This window comes from Diplotaxodon limnothrissa, linkage group LG6 (assembly GCF_057381915.1).
Source record: "Diplotaxodon limnothrissa isolate DT_005_m linkage group LG6, D_limnothrissa_male_GT1.1, whole genome shotgun sequence".
Lineage (NCBI taxonomy): Eukaryota > Metazoa > Chordata > Actinopteri > Cichliformes > Cichlidae > Diplotaxodon > Diplotaxodon limnothrissa.
The window spans coordinates 30293204-30312632 of record NC_140601.1 but is presented as its reverse complement, the minus strand read 5'-3'; the positions used below and the strand labels follow the sequence as shown (position 1 = coordinate 30312632).

General features: G+C 41.9%; 1 protein-coding gene across 1 annotated transcript in view; it reads left to right on the top strand.

The window, feature by feature from the left end:
• The window catches only part of LOC146630837 (nucleosome-remodeling factor subunit BPTF-like), a 57925-nt gene that overhangs the window by 17271 nt on the left and 21225 nt on the right, over window positions 1-19429 (top strand). The window contains exons 9-22 of the mRNA XM_085354982.1: window positions 390-569; window positions 889-1070; window positions 1346-1477; window positions 3482-3611; window positions 4186-4321; window positions 4608-4880; window positions 5012-7097; window positions 9683-9807; window positions 10592-10720; window positions 11168-11318; window positions 11678-11717; window positions 11980-12202; window positions 13274-13423; window positions 18441-18571. Of these exons, the coding sequence (XP_085211108.1) occupies window positions 390-569; window positions 889-1070; window positions 1346-1477; window positions 3482-3611; window positions 4186-4321; window positions 4608-4880; window positions 5012-7097; window positions 9683-9807; window positions 10592-10720; window positions 11168-11318; window positions 11678-11717; window positions 11980-12202; window positions 13274-13423; window positions 18441-18571 (4068 nt within the window). The remainder of the gene's footprint in view (window positions 1-389; window positions 570-888; window positions 1071-1345; window positions 1478-3481; window positions 3612-4185; window positions 4322-4607; window positions 4881-5011; window positions 7098-9682; window positions 9808-10591; window positions 10721-11167; window positions 11319-11677; window positions 11718-11979; window positions 12203-13273; window positions 13424-18440; window positions 18572-19429) is intronic.

Sequence of the window (19429 nt, the reverse complement as noted above, 5' to 3'; positions counted from 1 at the left end):
ACGCGGCGGTTGTTCAGGCGTGTCATACTCATACACGTTTTCATAAGTTTTTTTTTTTTTTTTTTTTTTTTTACTTTAGCTAATTTCAAAGCTGCATTGTCAGTGTGGGTAGTTCAATTCAGATTACTTTTATCTATATAGCACCACTTAAGGCTCTTAAAATTGTCATGTTAGGACCCTAAAATAATGGAGAGAAAGCTCCAACAATTGGGAAGCACTTAGCAGCAGTGGGAATGAAAAAGTCCCTTCTTGCAGGAAAAAACCTCTGGCAAAACCAGGGTCAGGGAGGGGCAGGCATTTGCTGTGAACAGTTGGGAGTGATGGGAAGAAGACAATAGGGACACGTTTTCCATTCCAACTGGATTTTCATTCTTTGCTTACTTTTTTAGGTACTGGTAGTAAACGCACAAGGTGACATCACTCGCGTCAGCACACGCAGCAGCAAAGATGTGGTAATGAAGGGGACCCTCAGCCAATACTTCAAGCTTGGGCAGGAGGGCAAGTACCGCATCTACCATAACCAGTACAGCTCCAACGCCCTGGCCCTCAACAAGCACCAGCACAGAGAGGCAAGTAGCATGACATCTTTATTTCTAACATTTGAATGTTCTTTCATTACTGCATCTGTCTGCCTGGCTCTTTGGTTACGGTATTCTTCTGCTGTTTTTATTTGCATGTGTTTCTACTGTTTTTATGGTAGTGCTAGTCACATTGAAGTTGTCCTCACTTGTGAACATATGTGTCTTTACTTGTTATATGTGGCAGTTTACACCAGTTACTATCTAGTTACAGATGTGGAATTAAGTTCCAAGTGAAAAATCTCATTCAGTTCTTTGAGTTACTGGATTCCAATTCCCAACTAAATTCCATTTATCTGTTTGTTTACAGGACCATGACAAGAGGCGGCATCTCTCCCACAAATTCTGCATGACACCAGCAGGAGAGTTTAAGTGGAACGGATCCATTTATGGCTCCAAGGTTCTGACTATCTCCACATTGAGGCTCACTATCATTCAGCTGGAGAACAATGTTCCAGCACCATTCATGCACCCGAACTGGGCGTCACACAGGTATAAAAGGATATAACAATAATATCTCATGTGCTCCACTGGCTTTGTTTAGTGGGTTTTAGGTTTTATGTCATAACTTGCTAGTGAGGTTAACATCTTTCAGTAAATCAGTTACTTTTTGGGTCAAAGTAGCATTTTTAACAGATGTAAAAGCAAATCGTGGTCAGACTGTCCGCTTACAAATATTCTGTAGCCTAAATCTGAAAGAACCCAGAGTACAGGAGGAGGTCGAAACATGCTAAAATGTTGTTTTTGTTTATTTTTTTTCTTTCAAGGACCAATTGGATCAAAGCAGTTCAGATGTGCAGTAAGGCCAGAGAGTTTGCACTGGCTCTGGCCATCCTGGAGTGTGCAATCAAACCTGTGGCCATGTTGCCCATCTGGAAGGATTCACTGGGCCATACCAGGTATGAAAATCTTTACATATTTACAGTGCGCACCATACATGCTGCTATCGCTTCACAAACACAAATAAATTGAGTTTTACAAAAAAATTCAAATACCTTGAAGAGCTCAAACAAGCTTTCAGTGCACGTACATGGGGGGGATGTGCATGCAGTTAACTGGCAGAGCTGATCTTACCCAGATCAGATCAAAAGGCCCACCCTGGCTGTGAGGCATAATATTTAGATTGCAAGTCCACAACCAGCCACCACCCACCCCTGCCTCTACGACTGCTTCAGCAACACAAGGGCTCTTTTGAAGAAGTGATTGTCCAAGATTTCACAAGGTTAAGAGCAGAATGTGTGTATGTGTAAGCCCGAACTGTTAGTAAGTGAGAGAGAAAGTGACGTTTCAAGGACTTCTATCAGTGTGTATATGTGGGAGGTTTTCATGGAATGGTTTCAAGACTTGCTGTCATCTCCTCATCTTTAGGCAAGGCAAGGCAAGGCAAGTTTATTTGTATAGCACAATTCAACAACAAGGTGATTCAAAGTGCTTTACAGAGACATTAGAAACAAGAACAAATAAAAAGCATGATTTAAAATTGATTAAAACAAGCAAATAAACTAACTAACTAATTAACAAACAAACAAACAAACAAACAAACAAACAAACAAAACAGTATATAAAATCAAAACAGATAAAATCAGAACAGTAGATAAAATCAGTAGTTAAATGTAAGTTTTGAAATTTAAGCTTAAAGTGTGGATTTGGTGCTTTATTCAAATGCAGCTGAGAACAGGTGAGTCTTCAACCTGGATTTAAATAAACTGAGTGTTTCAGCTGATCTGAGGCTTTCTGGGAGTTTGTTCCAGATATAAGGAGCATAAAAGCTGAATGCAGCTTCTCCGTGTCTGGTTCTGACTCTGGGAACTGATAAAAGACCGGATCCAGATGACCTGAGGGATCTGGATGGTTCATACTGGGTCAGGAGGTCATTGATGTATTTTGGTCCTAAACCATTCAGAGCTTTATAGGCCAGCATCAGAACTTTAAAGTCTATCCTCTGACGGACAGGCAGCCAGTGTAAGGACCTCAGAGCTGGACTGATGTGGTCCACTTTTTTGGTCTTAGTGAGGACTCGAGCAGCAGAGTTCTGAATGAGCTGTAGTTGTCTGACTGATTTTTTAGGTAGACCTGTAAAGATGCTGTTACAGTAATCAAGCCTACTAAAGATGAATGCATGGACTAGTTTTTCCAGGTCCTGTTGAGACATCAGATCTTTTATCCTTGATATATTCTTGAGGTGATAGTAAGCTGACTTTGTTATTGTCTTAATGTGTTTTTCTAAGTTTAGGTCTGCATCCATCACTACACCCAAATTTCTCGCCTGGTTTGTGGTTTTTAGATGTATAGATTGAAGTTCTCTGGTGACCTGTAATCGTTTTTCTTTGGCGCCAAAGACTATTACCTCAGTTTTGTTTTTGTTTAGCTGGAGAAAATTGTGGCACAACCAGTCATTGATTTCCTCAGTGCATTTACCAAGAGCCTGCACAGGGCCTTGGTCTCCTGGTGACATTGTGATATATATTTGTGTGTCATCTGCATAGCTGTGATAGTTTATTTTGTTGTTGTTTATAATCTGTGCCAGTGGGAGCATGTAGATGTTAAACAGAAGGGGTCCCAAGATGGAACCTTGGGGAACTCCACATGTGATACTTGTCTGCTCAGATGTGAAGTTACCTATTGATACAAAGTATTTCCTGTTTTCTACATATGTTTTGAACCAGTTTAGTACAGTTCCTTCTTCCTTTTAATCAGAGTTTGAAAGGAAGAAGTTTTTGTGATCCATCGCCATGTATGATGTTATCACATGCAGCAATGATAATATTGTTGATGCAGCATTCTATGAAAACAAAATTTCAGATGCAGATTGCTCAAAAACGACTTGTTTTCTGCTTCTCTTAGCATAAAGATGGAAACATTTAAAATGTACGAGCTGTATGACAATTTAAAATGCATTTCAGGTTAAATCGCATGACATCCATGGAGCGTGAGGAGAAAGAAAAAGTAAAGAAAAGGGAGAAGAAGTTGGAGGATGAGGAGACGTTGCAACAGGCCACCTGGGTCAAATACACCTTTCCAATAAAACATCAGGTAGGCGCCGCACAAATTGCTGCAGTTGAACTGATTATTTAAATTCTGGCACATGAATTATTGAATGGATGATGGATTTCATATGTAAACCTGGATAAGCTCATCCAGAGATTAGCACATCATTTCAGATTGGACCATGTGTAAATTTGTACTTAATACTGTGCAGGAAGACCACAGTTAAATGACAAATATGTAAATGGTAAGATAGGCAATCATGCTTAGATGCACTTGTGAAATGATTGTGCACTAATTTTAATGGTAACTGCAGTGTGTCGGTCTAATCTACATCTGCATTGAAACTTTGGAAAATGAGTCCTTTTAGTGGGAAACACTGAAGTGCATGTTGTGCATACATGCATGAGGGCCGATCAAAGGCTCTTTGATGCAGAAAGTTAAGCTCTGCTGTGAGTTATTTCCCTCAGCAATTAGTGATCGGTGTGCAAATAACTTTGTAACCTTAAAGCTCTTTGTATGATCACCCTCTTAGTTTCCCACCACATATTTCCCCCCCATGTGAATATTTTCGCTTTACCTGATTCCTCTTTTCTTGCCTACTTTCTTGTCCTACATGTAGGTGTGGAAGCAGAAAGGAGAGGAGTATCGCGTTACAGGCTACGGGGGCTGGAGCTGGATCAGTAAAACTTATGTGCCACGATTTGTTCCCAGACTTCCAGGAAACACCAACGCCAACTACCGCAAAGAACTGGAAGGTGTGGAACAGGAGGCTTTTATGGCATATACTGTGCTTTTTAGTTATTAGACAGATTTGTACCTCATTCAGTTATTTTTACGTGTTATTGTTTGTGTTTATTGGTCAACAGTGAATTAAATTTCTCTGGATTTATGGTGATGTCCTGGGGTATTTAATTTAATTTTCTCAAAAGTTCCCAGTAAATTCAATTATTGATGGTCTGTCCTGCTAATTTGCTCAGTTAATATAATAACAATGTGTGAGCAGCTTAATATAAGGTTGTCCTCTCATTCTGTTTTTCAAAGATGCTAAACTTGGCAAGAAGTGTACTCTGCTGGACTTGAGTCGACGGCCTAGTGTAGTCACACCAGAAGCTCAGGGAACTGTTGCAACAAGCAGCGAAGCCACAGAAGAAGACTCCTCTGGCCTCCCCAAGCCACTGACAGATCAACAAACGTCAAATGAGAAGAGGGACGAAGAAAAGAAAGAAGATTTAGATGAAAAGGAGAAGGCGAAAGAGGAATTGCCAACGAAGATGGAAGTGGATTCAACAGACTCGCCGTCAGATGAAGTGCAAAGTATGACTGATTAACATTGCGTTCTGTTGCATGTATACTATGAGTGGTCATTTACTTTAAACTACTTCAGCTCTAATACTTATGATTCTAATGTAAAGAAACACATTTAATCTGAATTGTTTTCTCTCCAGGTTCCTGTATTCAGGAAGATAAGGATTCCCTGAAAGAGGAGCCAACAGAAAGCCTTCAGCGACCATTTAACTACGACGTAGTGGATGTCAGCAAAGGCTTCCTCACCCGCATTGCTTACAAGAAGAAGGTCAAGTCCTCCAAACTGGACAGTCTACTTGAACGCAGAGTGAAGCAGCACATTATCGAAGAGAGGCAAAGGGAACAGGTGTCAGCCTCCAAACCCCAGGAGCCTAAACAAGTTTCATCCACACCAACCCCTGCTCTAAGCACTCCGGTCCGGCCACGGTCACCACTCAAGCCCCAAGCTCTCACTCAGACACATCTCACATTGGGTGAAGCTGTGAAAGTGGAGGAGAAACCTTCCACAACTGAAACTCCAGGGCAAGGAGAAGTTGGAGGACAAAAAGTAGAAGGGGAGAGTCGGGATGAGCTCTCTAAAACTACAGATAAGATTGTCACTCCTCTTCCTTCTCCTGTTATAGACTCCACACCCAAAGACAGTAGCAGTACAGGTGAAAATTCAAATTCACCACAACACCAAACCACCACCTCGCCCCAGAAATTGGTGGAAAATGAAAGGACTACGGGGCCAAAGGAAGCTAGTTCAGGGCAAGAGGTTGTTAAACTCCCCAATGTGCAAGAAACAACAGCTAGTTCTTTAGAGCAACAAGCAGACTGTGTAGCATCAGATGTTACGAAGGCTGCGCTTACTGAGAATGAAGGGTCTGAGGAACCCAAATTAAAACTGAATGCTGCAGTGACATTTAGAAGTGGTCTTGACCAAAAAGACAGTCAAGACACAGCTCCTTTAAAACCGATTCCCCAAAACACAGAAGTTTTAGGCTCAGTGCATTTGAGCACAGAGGAAAACGGTATGGGGCCAGAGGATAGTCAAGACAATATGCAAGATATTGGAGATGGTAGGACTGTAACTGGCACTCCCGAGCCACTTTCTCCTCTCCCTCAGGTAAATGGTAATGATGGTTTTGGGGGTGAAAACATGCTGGGTAACTCTGTGGTGAGCTCAAATAATGGCATGCTCAACAACAGGCCTCAGCCCAAAGTGAACAGTATTGGGAAGGATGAAGATGAACAACGGCTTGCTGTGTCGCTGAAAGACACCACGCAGCAAAAGCCTCTAGTGAACGGGGATCTTGCTTCTTTAAACACTAGCACGGAGGTTAGGGTCAAAGAAAATTGTTTAGCTTCTAAGGTAGAGGCAGAAAGCAAGATTACAAATTCTGACCAAGATTACAAACCTCCACTGAAGAAAACAAAGCTGGAAAATAACGTAGACACACCCGCAGAGCATACTCCGAATGTTCACAACAGCACATCATCTTTTGAGTGCACAGAGACCAAACCCAGTCTTGGCGTCAAGATCATAAGAATGGCTCCCTCTCCTATACCTTCAGCGGAGGAGTCGAGTCTGAGCGACGACTTTGCAGAGGAGAATGGCAGCGGTGGGGCGACAGAACCAGTCAAGACCATCATCACACAGGTAACCACAACCTCCACCACCACTACCACCACAGTACTTTCCACTGAAATGAGGATAGCCAAGGTGCCGTCGACGACATCTGGAGAACCGGTGGTGCCTGTAGTGTCGACAACAGAGAGCAGCGCCGTGTCTACCCTCACAACCATGACCAAAACAACTGTGACTAAAATCCTCTCCCCGGGGCTCGATGGCCAGTCTGAAGACAGCCAGAGTGAAATGGTGACACAAGAGCAGAAAACAACACTTTTAGCTTCTGTGGGCGAATCAACTACTGACGCCAGCGGTAAAACCTCAGTGTCGTCTGTTACCGTGAGCGAGGAGGACTCGTCAACAAAGGGCCGTGTGCGCCTCCTCAAGTTCTCCCGCACTAAGAAGACCCGCTCGGACACAGCTCTTCCCTCTTACTGCAAGTTTGTCACCAAGAGCAGCCGGAAGAGTATTTTTGTACTTCCGCACGATGACTTAAAGATCCTGGCCAGGCGAGGCGGATTCCGTGAGGTGCCAGTGTTTAGTTACAATGCTAAGCCAGCACTTGATATCTGGCCGTATCCTTCGCCCAGGCCTACGTTTGGCATCACCTGGAGGTAAGGTCCCATTCTCAGTTTGTCTTCCTCACACACGTCTTACTTACTGTCCTCTCTCTCTGAAGCCGGTGTGTTATTAAATTCTATTATCTGTATTGAGTCTTAGATAAGATCCATATTTCTTTAAGCATGAATAGAAAAAGCAAAAGTGGAAGCAAGTTGATCTTTAAAGCCTAGAAGAGACATTGCCAGCTCATTATCTTCATTATCATTTGTTTCCTTTTCTTGTCTCCGGCGGTGGAAACTACTTAGGAGTTTAATCTTGTTTGATCCTGTTTTTATCATTTCCGAGCATGGGCATCCTGAGCGTAACTTCGTAGGTCTGGTTATTTCCCATGTTCCTTTGATTGGTCATTCAGAATTGGACGTAAGTGTGAATGTGAGCATGAATGGTGATCTGTCGGTCTGCTGTAGGCCTGTGATAGCCAGGCAGCCCCTCCAGGGTATACCCTCCCTCTCACCCTGTGATAGCTGGGATAGTCTCCAGTCAGACCGTGACCCTGAATTGAATAGACTGAAGGAAATTTAAAAAAACAACAACAACATACGGGGCGATCGTGGCTACGGGGCGATCGTGGCTCAAGAGTTGGGAGTTCGCCTTGTAATCGGAAGGTTGCTGGTTCGAGCCCCGGCTTGGACAGTCTCGGTCGTTGTGTCCTTGGGCAAGACACCTCACCCGTTGCCTACTGGTGGTGGTCAGAGGGCCCGGTGGCGCCAGTGTCCGGCAGCCTCGCCTCTGTCAGTGCGCCCCAGGGTGGCTGTGGCTACAATGTAGCTTGCCATCACCAGTGTGTGAATGTGTGCGTGAATGGGTGGATGACTGGATATGTAAAGCGCTTTGGGGTCCTTAGGGACTAGTAAAGCGCTATATAAATACAGGCCATTTACCATTTACATATTGCTTTTAACTGTTAATTAATGGCCATTCAGAGGGAGTATATTTCAAAATATGTAAAATGCGAGGACATCCTCCTTGGTTCATAAGCTGAGTTCCCTGGTTGTATCCCGGGAGGAGATGCAAATTTCTTGAGGCTTACATCAGGTGGGGCGTAAAAATCTGTCAAGTCAAATATGTGGAAATACTTACTGTGTTAACTCCTTTGGATGTGTTCGGAGTGCTCCGATGGTTTCAATGTCGCCTTACTGCAAGGCGTTTCTTGGTTCAAAGGCAGTTGGAGGCTTTCTTTAGAGCTCATGATCGCCCACAGTTAAAAAACACGTGCTTGTTATGTTAACTGGTGATTCTACCCGCTGTGAGCAGGCCAAAGGAGCTGTCTTTTTTCAGATTTTGGAGCAGCATAATCATCGAATTAGAATTACATTAAATGGCTTTTGAACATCATGGTATAACCAAGGTTATCCACTTTTATCAGATATTGTGAGGTTCCGCTTCATGTCATATTGTGTCCAGCAGCACTGCAATTAAAAATGTTCTTAATGAGTTCTTTTTACTGGACTTCTCATTTCTCTTGAAATGTAATATCCAGGAAATGAGCTCAAAAATGCAGCATTTCACAGTGTAAACTCTCTGTAACCACACTTTCTTTTCCTAAGAAGAAAACTTAAGTAATGATAGCCAGAGCGCAAGTGTGACACAGTGCGTAATCATCTCTGTATTGCGCTGTGGTTCTTGTAGGATTATACAAAAGCAGTTTTTGTGTTTCTTCTAAGTTTTATAAGCGCTCGCTTCTCATCCTTCCCCTTTAAACAGTTTCCCAGCTTTGGCAGAGCGCCATGTCCTGGTGATTTATTGTTCGTTATGTCTTCATTCTTCCTGTCTGCCGTTCGTGGCTTTGGCCTCGGGTGATGCTGTAGCTCTGACTCTGGTGTCACACGGGGACCTCTGGTTATTTTGACCCGACCTCAGAGTTCCAAAGGAGACATGAATCATTCGGTGGTCGGAGAGGTGTCACGATGTTCGCTTTGCGCGCTGACCAAGCCCTGCAACCCAGGCATATTTTTCCACCTGCGGTTACACATGGGAAAGGGAATATCCACCAGACCCCGTACACATAATAAGCCCTGTGACGATTGTGTTTTTTCAGATGTTTAAGATGCCGTTAATGACGATATCCAAATGCTAACCTCATTGTCATAGCAGTCATAACGATATAAGGAAGGGATTTTTCCTTCTTTTGGAAATTATTTATTGATGGATGAGATGTTGTTGTCTATTTCTAGACTGAGAAGAGTCTGTTATGTTCAGAATTGTTTACTTGCTTGATTTGCCTTGTAGAAATAAATAGCCCTGCAGGGATCTGTTCTGTTTCTTTAGTGGAAACAGGCGTGAAGTGTCAACATCATCACCAACAACTCTCGTTTGTTTTTATTCTGCCGCTTCCAGACCCATGATCGTGTTTTCTGTAACTCTGAGTCAGTCATTTCAGTGACACCTTAAGTGCTGTCAGTAGTGTTTCTAAGCCTGATTCAAATATTAATTTGCACTATACAACAACGAGACAGGGAGCACAGTGGTGCTGTGAAAGGAGGAAAAAGGCTCCTGTTTCATGAGGCCTGTTTGTGTGCATTATTTCTTTGGAATAATGTGGTAGATAATTTAATGTAATCGGTATCTATCTGTCCAGGTATCGACTGCAGACAGTTAAGTCTATGGCTGGAGTGAGCCTCATGCTGAGGCTCCTGTGGGCCTGTCTGAGATGGGACGACATGGCCGTGAAACCGTCCGCTGCTGTCGGCACCACGCGTACAGGTAGACCTTCAACAGTTCCAATAATCATTTACAGTTTTCATCCATTTTCTGTGAGGAATGGCAACAAACTCCTACAGAGGTGTTATGCTAAATAAGTGCTTCCAGCTACAGCTTGGATTATAAATGTTATTTTTATTTATTTATTTTTCATTTTGAGGTAAGTCCAGATTTTTTTTTCAGGATTTTATTTCAATTGGTTTCTTTTTACTAACTTGTAATGCAGCGATCCCCAACCTTTTTTGCGCCACGGACCGGTTTATGCCTGACAATATTTTCACGGACCGGCCTTTAAGGTGTCGCGGATAAATACAACAAAATAAAACTAGTACCGGTACCGAAAAAAAAGAAGATTTATTCATAACACACGTGAAACGACCCAGAAAAACCGAGTAAACGACAAAAACGATAACAAAATAACGCTAAAAACCCTGAAAACCATATATTTCACACCCGAACCTCAACTCTCGCGGCCCGGTACCAAACTACTCACGGACCGGTACTGGTCCGTGGCCCGGGGGTTGGGGACCGCTGTTGTAAGGCATGGTAATCTTTCTGGTCAGCAACTGCTGTCTTCCCAAAAATTCCAACTTGTAGTGTCTTTGCTTCTTGATGTCCTCTCTCTCTATACTTATCCCTGTGCTGGCCCAACAGAATAATAGAGAAAACATGTGCAAAACATTTTTGGGCATCACTGTTTTTATGTTGGAGTGCGTTTCCTCCATCTTTTCGGGCTTTCCTCCTCATCACCATACCAACCCAGCCCTATCCCCACTCATTGCTACAGAGACATCAGATACTGAAATCACCACCACCGAGATCATCAAGCGCCGCGATGTGGGACCATACGGCATCCGCTCAGAGTACTGCATACGCAAAATCATCTGCCCCCTTGGAGTGCCAGAAACTCCAAAAGGTAAAACAGACTTTTCTTTTTTCACATTTATTAAAAAACAAACAAAACAAAATCGTCTCATGTCGTTTCTCACCATCAAACACAAAGTGAAACTATTACATTGCTAACTCTTTGTTAATAACAGAAATATGCAAACCTGTTTTGAACTTTTAAACTGTATAAATAAAACCATACTATAAATGTTTAAATACAGTTTTTTCTTTCTTCTGTTTGGTTTCCCTGCAATAGTTGGTTGTTGCTCAGTATTTCAGCATTGGATATGCTGTCTTTGTATTATTTATTGCTAAATATTGGTTTTAAAGGATGTGCAGTCTGTTTTAATTTATATTTTACAAGTTATTATTGTAACCAGGCTGTAAAACTGACACATTTACATGGGCCCCGTTTCTGTCCAATACCAAATGTAATTACAAATTGTCGTCAATCATTTGTTCATCTTTCTGCCAGAAACCCACACCCCACAGAGGAAGGGTCTGCGATCCAGTGCCTTGCGCCCCAAGAAGCCCGAGCCTGCCAAGCAGACTGGCCCAGTGGTGATTGAGACCTGGGTAGCCGAGGAGGAGCTGGACCTCTGGGAGATTAGAGCCTTCTCAGAAAGGTCAGAGTCACAAATTTAAGCGGAATATGTTTGCGCGTCCTGTGTAGGACTAATTATATTAGTCAGTATAGAAACATGCCATACTGAGAGCCAGATATTGTTCCAGAAGATTTCTTTTCAGAAGAAGAATTTTCTGACTCAGCTAGAAGTAAATCGTCGGGTTAGATTTGTGCGAGATATGCTGGAAGGTCTAAAAGTTGATTTCACTGGAGGTTTTTTTTCTTTTAGTATTTAACTCCGTCACTCTAGACATCCTACTTGCATATTACTTAAGAATTTGACAAATTCAATAAATTTCTAATAATCTTTTAATTGTTCTTTTTATCTTTTAACCTTTTTCACATATTCTCATTTCACAGGGTGGAGAAAGAGAAAGCTCAGGCAGCTGAGCAGGCCAAGGTGAGTGAGGTTCAGTTTTTTAAGTCTGTTTTTTCATTTTTATCAATTTATTTTATTTTATTGTATTTATTTATTCAATCATTGATTTATTTTTCAAACTTACGGTAAAACTTTTGTCTTTGTGAGAGTGGGGGAAAAAAGGACATCTGTGGTCCCACCTGGATAAAAAGATAAACAAGTCCAGGTCACGGTATTTTATTGTTTTGGGGCTTTTTTAAAAATAAATAAGTTAATGTTGTGATCAACTTGTTTATTCTTTCAGAAACGTCTTGAGCAGAAACCAGGCTCAGTCACAACCCCAGCAGGAAGTCCTGCAACACCTGCTGCCACACCCAAAGTGATCGTTGGCTCACTGTCAGGCCAGGGCACCCCCGGCACCAAGGTGGTCCTGTCCACCAAGATGGGGACCCCTGTCACATTCCAGCAGAACAAAAACTTCCAGCAGTCGTTTGCTACCTGGGTGAAGCAGGGTCAAAGCACACAAGGTACTTTACAGTGTAACTAATAATCAGCATTTGGAGTATTTTTATAGATTTTTTATAATATCCTGAATACTAAATAAAGTTGTAGGACCTATCAGAACAATGCTTAAGATCTATATATATCAACAGGTGCTGGTACCAGGAAGTGGATTTGTTTTAGAGCTATGTGAACAAAAAGAAATAATTAAAAATTTAAAATCAATTTACAGTCTAACTATTCTAGTCATGGATTAGTAATTTGTTTACTGAACACAAACTGAACCAGTTGCTCACATTTGACTTGATTTACTGCACTTGCAAGGGAGCTGTTTCAGAAGACAAACACACACACACACACATGCACACAAACAAAAGAGAACAAACTGTGTATGTCACCATGAGCCATAACTGATCTTCATCAAGGCTGGGCTGTTGTTATGCTGGATGCTGGCATCCGTGTCAGAGGTGTTGCTGCACCCTTGCATCTCCATGACAGCAAACATCTGATTGTTCTTAATGGAAATCTCACTGGAGCCACAGAGATGAGGTCCTCCAACTAATCCGACTGCACCCCGCCCTGCAGCTTTTTCAGCCGGACAGTTCCTGTCCCCACACTGCCAGAGGATCGTGGGCTCCTCTGGATCATGAGCACATGCAGGCTCTTACTTAGGCCAGCGTTTAGCTTCATTTTGTTTCCTGTTGACCGTGCCTGGGACATGCTGGGTTCATGTGTTCATTGCACAGCTGCAGGCTGTACTCATCCAGAAATGGAGAGCAAGTCCTTACCACAGTTTATGCACAGACGGGTGACAGCTTGCATCACCTTCAGAGGAGGCCATAATGCATAAATGTCTTAAATATGTTTTGGTGCTGGAGATGACATTTTATTAGGCATAGCTCTTTTCTAATTTTTAATTCTCTTATTTTTTTATTAATTCAACTCAGCAAACTGTAAAGCATTTCTAAAGTGTGTTGATTTCCTGTGTTGTGTCTTAAGCACAGTGGTTATGTGCGTTAATTAGAAGGGAAATATTATTGAATTTGCAGTGTTGCTGTATTTAAGGTACCTTTTGTTTATTTCCTTCCTTTAATTAGGAGCGGGCTCAGAGACCACGGTGGCCACATCTGGTGGGCACACTTTCCAGATTACGGGAACCTCTGTTGGTGGAAAGGTTGTGACCACCAAGCTGCCACTACCTGCCAACAGCAAGATCGTCACAGTCAACGTGCCAACTTCGCAAGGAGGTATTGCTGGTTTTAATAAGTCACACCTCAGAGGCAGACCTCGGGCAGCATTTCTTCTTTCCGTCCATTTGGGGGATGCATGTGTGTTTGTTTTCATTGCCTCACATCAGATCCACACCAGCAGCATTTAAAATGTGTCAGAGGGGCCAAATTAGATCTGGCCCATGAATTGGATGCCATTGTAAGTAATTTAGCGTACTAACCACACACAGAGTTCTCCAGGGGGACTGAGCTTGTCTTTATTCATTTCATAAATGTTATTGGTGCCAGCTGCTGCAAGCTGGACTTTTTGAACCTTTCAAATCAGGCGTTCCTTTTGTCCTTGAATGCGACGGTCAGCGAGCCAACAACACGACTTAGGGGAACTGCAGGGCTCAAGTATCAGGATAGCTGGTCAATATTTAAAGCACTCTTTCAGAATCAGTCACACAGCTGTCGCAGATTCACCATGGTTCAAATGCGACCATGTTTTTCTTAATGGGCATGAAATTACATGCATCTAAAATACTGTATTTAGCTTGGTTTAGATCTAGATTTATCACCCTGCATCGCTGATTTGTTCTCTGATTCACTGGTAGCTTTAGTTTGCTTTTTCAGTTGTTCTCTGGCCCCGTTTCTTTACCCTAAAATATCGTACATCATTTCAAGCATGGCTTTCTAAATTAAGGACATGAAACGAATTGTGAAAACAACTGATGTAGCCAATATATACGTGTGTGTATATATCTTATGATAATAATGGGTCAGAAAAGTGGTTGCGTGTAGTGACAAACTTCAACTAGCTGACAATTTTAAGGAAAGTGTTCCTGATGTGGGGAAACAGTTTAATGGCTTCTTCCTTTGTCCATCCTCCATCAGTGATTAAATTGTTTGTTGACAGATTTCTATTACATGAGAATTAACGTGCAACTGAATTATCATTTACTATTTAGTTTGGGGCTTGGTTTCACTACAATCATTTGCATTTGTAGATGTGAATGCAATGCACTTCTGTTTTGTCACTCCAAAGATAAAAATATATATATATTTGTTGCCTGTTTAAAGGGAATGAAAAGTAAGAATGAATTTATTAGGACTGTTCAATATAACGATATATATCGGATGACAATATAAAAACATCTATCGTTTCATTTTACGCTATCGTTTGTTTCGTGGTGTCGCAAAATAAACTGTTTACGGCAATTTCCTTTAATTGTTTTGATGGTCACTGTAGTGGCTATATTAATTTCTTAAAGTTCTCTCTTTCTCTTATATTTAATATAACCACACTACACACGGACAAGCGCATGTTTTTATACGTTGCCGTTAGCAACAACGACGGTATTTTCCACATAAACCTTTCACAACAAAGCTCAAAGATCCTTTTGAGACTTTTCAAAATAAACAGAATCACGTGAAAGAGTATGCCGAGTATTTACGGATGAGAAGCAAATAAGAGCCGTCAGGTGCTAAGAAATAAACCTTGGACTCAAACGTTAGAACAAGCTTTTCCCTGCAGCACGCCGTGTAAAAAAAAAAATACTCACAAAGAAAACGGCGGCCGTTACAACTTATGTCTAAAAATGTATAGTTTCATGCATCGGTTAAAACACTCGACTCCAGGTACCTGACGCGCAGCTGGAAACACTTCCCGCAAGTCGAGCTGCCCGAGATTCACAGAATTTACAGAAAATGTTACATTTTTGTGATTTATATCGTTATCGGGACGATAGAATTCTTATATCGGGATATGAGATTTTGCTTATATCGCACAGCCCTAATTTTTATCCTACAACTGTATGCGTTAAATACAACTTAACAGTGGACCGAATGAGAGGAACGTCTTTCCAAACGTAACTCTGTGTGTAATGTTTGAGATGATGTAAAGCAGCAATGCAGAGACTGCTGAAGTTACTGAAGGCGATAAGATCATTCAACAAACGTGGAACTTTTTCAACTGAATTTTGAAAATAATACTAGTAAATATTGTAATTTATGGCCATTGGCTCCTTCTTTAAAAAATATTTTAGTTTCATACACAATTTTTAGGTCCTATGAATTTAGATGAACTCCATCCCTGCTGTATTCTATTTATGCAGAGTATATTATATACTAAGGCCCACAATGTTAACCCAGAACCTTCTTTCTGTGAGGCAGCAATAATAATCACGGCACCAGGTTGGCGTACCGTATTGTACCAGACTGGTCTGCACCAACCCCATTGTGGTGCCCAGTGTGAGCCAGCATGAGTCACTGGTTTGGTGTGGCACACCGTGTCTGCTTCTGTCTTGTTGGCGTGGTATTCTTTTAAGAAGATGTTATTTTGGTTGGATGGTTTTTGGGATGGTAGCCTTGTGTAGTCTGAGGTTCTAAATCAAGACTGTGGATTCAAAACTGTAGTATCTGTACGAACGCCTGTGCTTTTGAGCAGTTTGAAATGTCAATATTGACACCTTGGAGGAGACGGTGGTTTGTTCTGGACACCGTCAGTTCTGTCTGTGGCCCTGTCAAATTATAGGGATGAATGTTGCTCAGCACTTTGGAGTTGTGGCCTGTCATGTTGACATGCTTCATTAAACTGCTGACAGCTCTAATGTGAGTCATATCCAGTGCTATTATGTCAGCATGTGCTTTTAAACATTACATCTGTTAAAGTGAAATTTGGCTTCTCTAAATAAACACAAAAAGAATTCATCTGATGATTACAGCGCCGTGCAATAGTCCAGAGTCACGCGTCACATATTTCTATTTTGGTAGGAAAATTAGAAATATGCGCAGCGATGTAGGGCTGCACGATTTTGCATAAAATGAGAATCACGATTTTTTGGCTTAGAATTGAGATCACGATTCTCTCACGATTTTCTTTTCCAATATAAATATTTATTGCACTTATTAACTGCACATCAACTTTGTAACAGTTGAGACTGAACATAAAAACAATAAATAAACATAAAAACAACAAATGTCTCACGTTTTGTGGTTGCCGCAAAATGTTGTACTGCTTGTAATTCCGTCTCCACTGTTGCTCGACGCTGCGTGTATAGAGCAGGTAGTGCAACAACAGAAAAATAGTTGCGGGACGGCACCGTGTAGCGTTTGTCTAGGGTGTTGATCATTTTCCTAAATCCCTCGTTTTGCACAGTGTTGATGGGAGCCATATCTTTGGTCAGGTGATAAGTGATAGCCTCCGTAATTTCTTTGTGCCTGCGGGAGTTCGACGGGTATAGGGAAGCGCTGCATAAGGTTCCCGTTATTGATGTTTGGGTGGTTGACCGGGACGGATTTTCTCCTGTCAATTTCTCATCATCCCTGACGTGCTCTCCGTTGTTTTTTCCCTGCTAATTTTAGCATCACACGGCACAGCTTCTATATCACGTGGTATAAGGCTCCGCCCTTGTCATTTGTTGAGCAGGAAGAGTGAGCGCTTGTTTTCATGCAGATTACGTCCCGGATCAAAATGCGGTACAATCGTCGTCGTCTTTTTTTTTTTCTTTCTTTAAATCGTTGTCATTTGGAAATGAGATCGCACATAAGTATGAATCGAGATCGCGATTTTGTAACGATTAATCGTGCAGCCCTACAGCGATGTATTGAAACATATACAAAAAATGGAAATAAGGCAAAAACAGAATTTTTACAAATAAGCTGACAAGATTGGAATTCATTATTTGGTATCATCACCTTTTATTCTGAAACACACACTGAAATCTCTTAGGCAAGCTTTCTTGTACTTTCTTGAAGTAGTCTTGAAGAATGGTTCACACTGCACATGGCAAAGTTTCAGCCAATAGCTCTTTGGGAATCACCTTGCTAGTGCAAAATCCCATTTACCCAGAAAACTGTAAAAAGAAGAAGGAACATTACAGTTAATTTTACACACCTCTTTAAATATATATTTAAAAAAAAAGAGGCAATCAATTGAAAATGAGAATGATGCTCACCAAGCATAAAGTGATTTTTCTTGCCTTTGAAGTTACCATGAAGGAGAAACTAAGTTCAGGTGGAGTGTAACCATTTAATGGACATATGTATTTATCCAGCATGACTGTTTGGTGCCCTGTTTGGTTTGGAAGGGCTTAAGGAAGTTAGGCAGGAAAACAAGTTTACCCTGAGGTCTGCTTCCCAGACAGGTAGCCCTCTATAGTAGGATTCCTTTTTTCTTTTTTTTTTCCCCCCTTCGTCTTTTTGAATAAAAGTGTACCTCTCCACTCACCGGAATCCCAACTCCTTGACCTCTCCAAACAGCCAGCCCATAGAAAAGCCTGTTTGATGTGTGTGACCAGAGCAGCAACTCCCTCAGTCTTACGACCGGGCTTAACGTCCCTGTTTGAAGAGGGAAACCCTTGATATATAGGTTTACCTGCTCGGTTGCGGTTGAAAAACCACAGCAATGAGGGAGCAGAGGGAAAAAGAGCCACGCTCTCATGGTTTCCATTTCTGCCGTCAGCTTCACGTGAGCTCGTGAAGGCAGAGAAACCCCGTGAACAGCTATGAAACGCCGGCTTTGTCAGATTAAAGTTAAGAACTAGGATGTGAAATTCATGCATAATATATGAGGGGGTTTCAGGTATGTTGGGGAAAACCCAACTAAGCTTTCAGTGGGCCTTTGAAGATTTTGTTTACCTGCTCAACTAATATTTACAAGTGCCGTGATCAAAAAGTGGCCCTCTAGCAAAAAGAGAAACTTACAAATAATCTATTCAGCAGAGTTAATGTAGGACCGCTGCTTCACATCAGAATTTACTTTAGTTTTGAGCATTTTAATCTTATTAAGAATATTTTTGTTTGTTTGATGTTTGTGTAGTTGTTAAATGTAAAGCAATAAGCAATCCAAACTTACTATTTACATCTTTGTCATGTATTTAAGCCACGTCTTTGCAGACACCATCACGAAAGTATTTCCTTCACGTCCAAATTTTCTTCTTTTCTTTGTCGTTTTTAGACTTGTAAAGCTTCCCTCAGAAACCTCATTCAAATGTTACTCACCTCTAATTTTTTCACCCTCCTTTCTGTCTCTCCACTCCTCTCCTCTCTGCAGGTGTGGTTCAGCAGAAAGTGCTGGGAATCATCCCATCCAGCACGGCAGGAGGTGCCCAAACCTACACCACATTCCAGCCCCGCACTACCACGCTCAACATCAGGCCCAATACCGCGGGCTCCCAACAACAGGTATAGCTGTTGTTTTCTCAGGTTACAGCTCTAGTTTGTACATTTTGTTCATAATTGTGTTGATATATTATTTTCAACCGTGTTTGCCAGTGATGGGAATCACCCAACACCCCACAATACAATTTGATTGCGTTTGATGATGAGCTTTGTGATTACCCCTCTGCTGTAAAAGGCTGATTGGGTAGGCTTACAGCAGAATATCCAAACTACGATAAATTGAGAGTGAGACGATGTAGGATTTTCAAATTGATACCATAGATGTGTCTAGTAAAATCTCGGACTGACGACGATCTCAAGGTCAGAGGTAAAGTTTTCTGAAAATCTTGTGAACAGAATAAATAGAGAACAAGGCAATGTAGGATTTTCAAAGCTACTAAAAATCTTGAACAAGTTTGAATCCCAGTGACATCAACCTCAAGGTCAGAGTTCAACCTTTCTAAAAATTGCCTAGGGTTCCCAAATTTATACCATAGGTGCATCTATTAGGATGTGCCTGCCTGCTTCAAGTCCTCTACCATAATCCCTGTCCCCAAGAAACCTAGGATCACTGGACTAAATGACTACAGACCCGTGGCTCTGACATCTGTGGTCATGAAGTCATTTGAGCGCCTGGTTCTCTCCCATCTCAAGACCCTCACGGCCCCCCTCCTGGACCCCCTGCAGTTTGCATACAGAGCCAACAGGTCTGTAGATGACGCCATCAACATGGCCCTACACTTCATCCTGCAGCATCTGGACTCCCCAGGAACCTACGCCAGGATCCTGTTTGTGGACTTCAGCTCTGCCTTCAACACCATCCTTCCAGACCATCTCCGAGGCAAGCTTTCCCAGATGAATGTGCCTGATCCCATCTGCCGG